We start from the raw sequence: 1,554 nt of genomic DNA on the forward strand, positions 1-1,554 counted from the left end.
AGCAGGGCAGCAGGGCTGGCCGCGGCACTGACGTGCCCTGTGCCTTGTGCCTCCCCGCAGGCGGCCGCCCTCTGGCTCCCCATGACAAGCAGCCAGGAAGATTTCTTCAGGGACTACCTCAAGATGTTGGCGAACATCGTCATCCTGAGCCTGCTCATCTCGGTCTCTCTAGCGTTCTGGATCGTGTCCATGACTGCAAGCACATACTACGGTGAGTGCAAAGGCCGCGGTCAGTCGGCTGGGCCCGCAGCCAGCCGCCCCACCTTCCTCCCCGGGGACGGGGTCTGGGTCTGGATGAGGCATCTGAAGGGCTTTCCCAGCCCGAGTAGAGCTGGAGCCCGAGGCCCAGAGAGAGCAGTGCTGTCCTGTAGTGAGGGTAAGGATGACAGGTAGCGAGGGGCGCTCCGGCCTGCAGAAGTTTTGGAAATGCTCTTGAAGGCTTTGAATAGGGCATGTGGGAAAGTGTGATGGGGAAGAAGCAGGAATCTGCTGCAGGAAAGTGATGTGAGTGGGGAGTTGCTGAGGTGGGTATGTACGGTCAGCTCTGTTCTGGTCAGGTAACCCAGGTGGGCTGTGGGTTGTGTGTAGTTGCAGGGACACAAGTGCTCTCTGTGGGCTGTCACTTTTGTTAAGACCTTTTTTTAACTGCAAAATACAGATGCGGCAGTGCTGCCTGCAGCATCTGTTCAAACCTTGAAGAGTTGAACAGCTTTCCTGGGCAGGTGAACAGCTGTCTCTAATGCATCAGCTGCTTTGCCGCAGGAGGAGCTCCAGTGTCACTGCAGTGCCACTCAGTGCCTAGGGACTCCCAGTGTAGGAGCATGCCTAAGTGCTTGCTGTCACCTTGGATTCAAAGGAGATAAAATACATACCTCACCAGTATATGCACACTCTCATAGTGGTTATTTAATGTTTCTGCTTAGTGCTTTCCAGTTGTCACGGAGTTAACGAGATCAATCTACACCCGTGACAGGGGGTGGTAGGCCCCTGCCCTCCCCTCCCCAGCCCACAAAATGGGAAGGAAGGGAGGAAAACAAAAAAAACAGCGGCAACAATCTATGGAGGAAAACTTATTTTACTAATTATGATATCGGAATGCAAGATAACACAATATAATACAATCTGATTGAAATTGAGACTAATAAATCAAATAAAATAGGAGAGAGAGAGAGTTCCCGACACCGATTCAAACCTGAAAAGCTTGGAACGGCCAGGAAAGCACCCTCCAGCACCCACTGCCAGGCAGTAAGAGACCGCCCCACCCGGAAGGGCCAGATCCCATGGCTTCTGTAATGTATAGGGATAGGTGCCTGGAATTGGAGCATTAACACTTTAACTCCCAGTACACTCCATGATGTTTTGATGCGGAATACTGAGAACCAAAACCAAAACAAAAAAATAATAAAAACCATGACATTCCACCCCTTATTCTACATCACTACATCATGCTTAATTTATATACATATATATAAGACGAAAAAAAATAGAATTAAAATGCATTACACACACGTCTATATACATATACATAGAACTATCGACTGCACCTCCCCCAGC

At 50.0% G+C, this 1,554-nt stretch overlaps 1 protein-coding gene across 1 annotated transcript in view; it reads left to right on the plus strand.

Annotated features, from left to right (window-relative positions):
* The first annotated feature begins 21 nt into the window (after nucleotides 1-21).
* TMEM19 (transmembrane protein 19) overlaps nucleotides 22-1,554 on the plus strand; it is a 15,169-nt gene continuing 13,636 nt past the window's right edge. The window contains exon 1 of the mRNA XM_010708172.3: nucleotides 22-211. Within this exon, the coding sequence (XP_010706474.1) occupies nucleotides 82-211 (130 nt within the window). The 5' untranslated portion in view covers nucleotides 22-81. The remainder of the gene's footprint in view (nucleotides 212-1,554) is intronic.

This window comes from Meleagris gallopavo, chromosome 1 (assembly GCF_000146605.3).
Source record: "Meleagris gallopavo isolate NT-WF06-2002-E0010 breed Aviagen turkey brand Nicholas breeding stock chromosome 1, Turkey_5.1, whole genome shotgun sequence".
NCBI classification, from domain to species: Eukaryota; Metazoa; Chordata; class Aves; order Galliformes; family Phasianidae; genus Meleagris; species Meleagris gallopavo.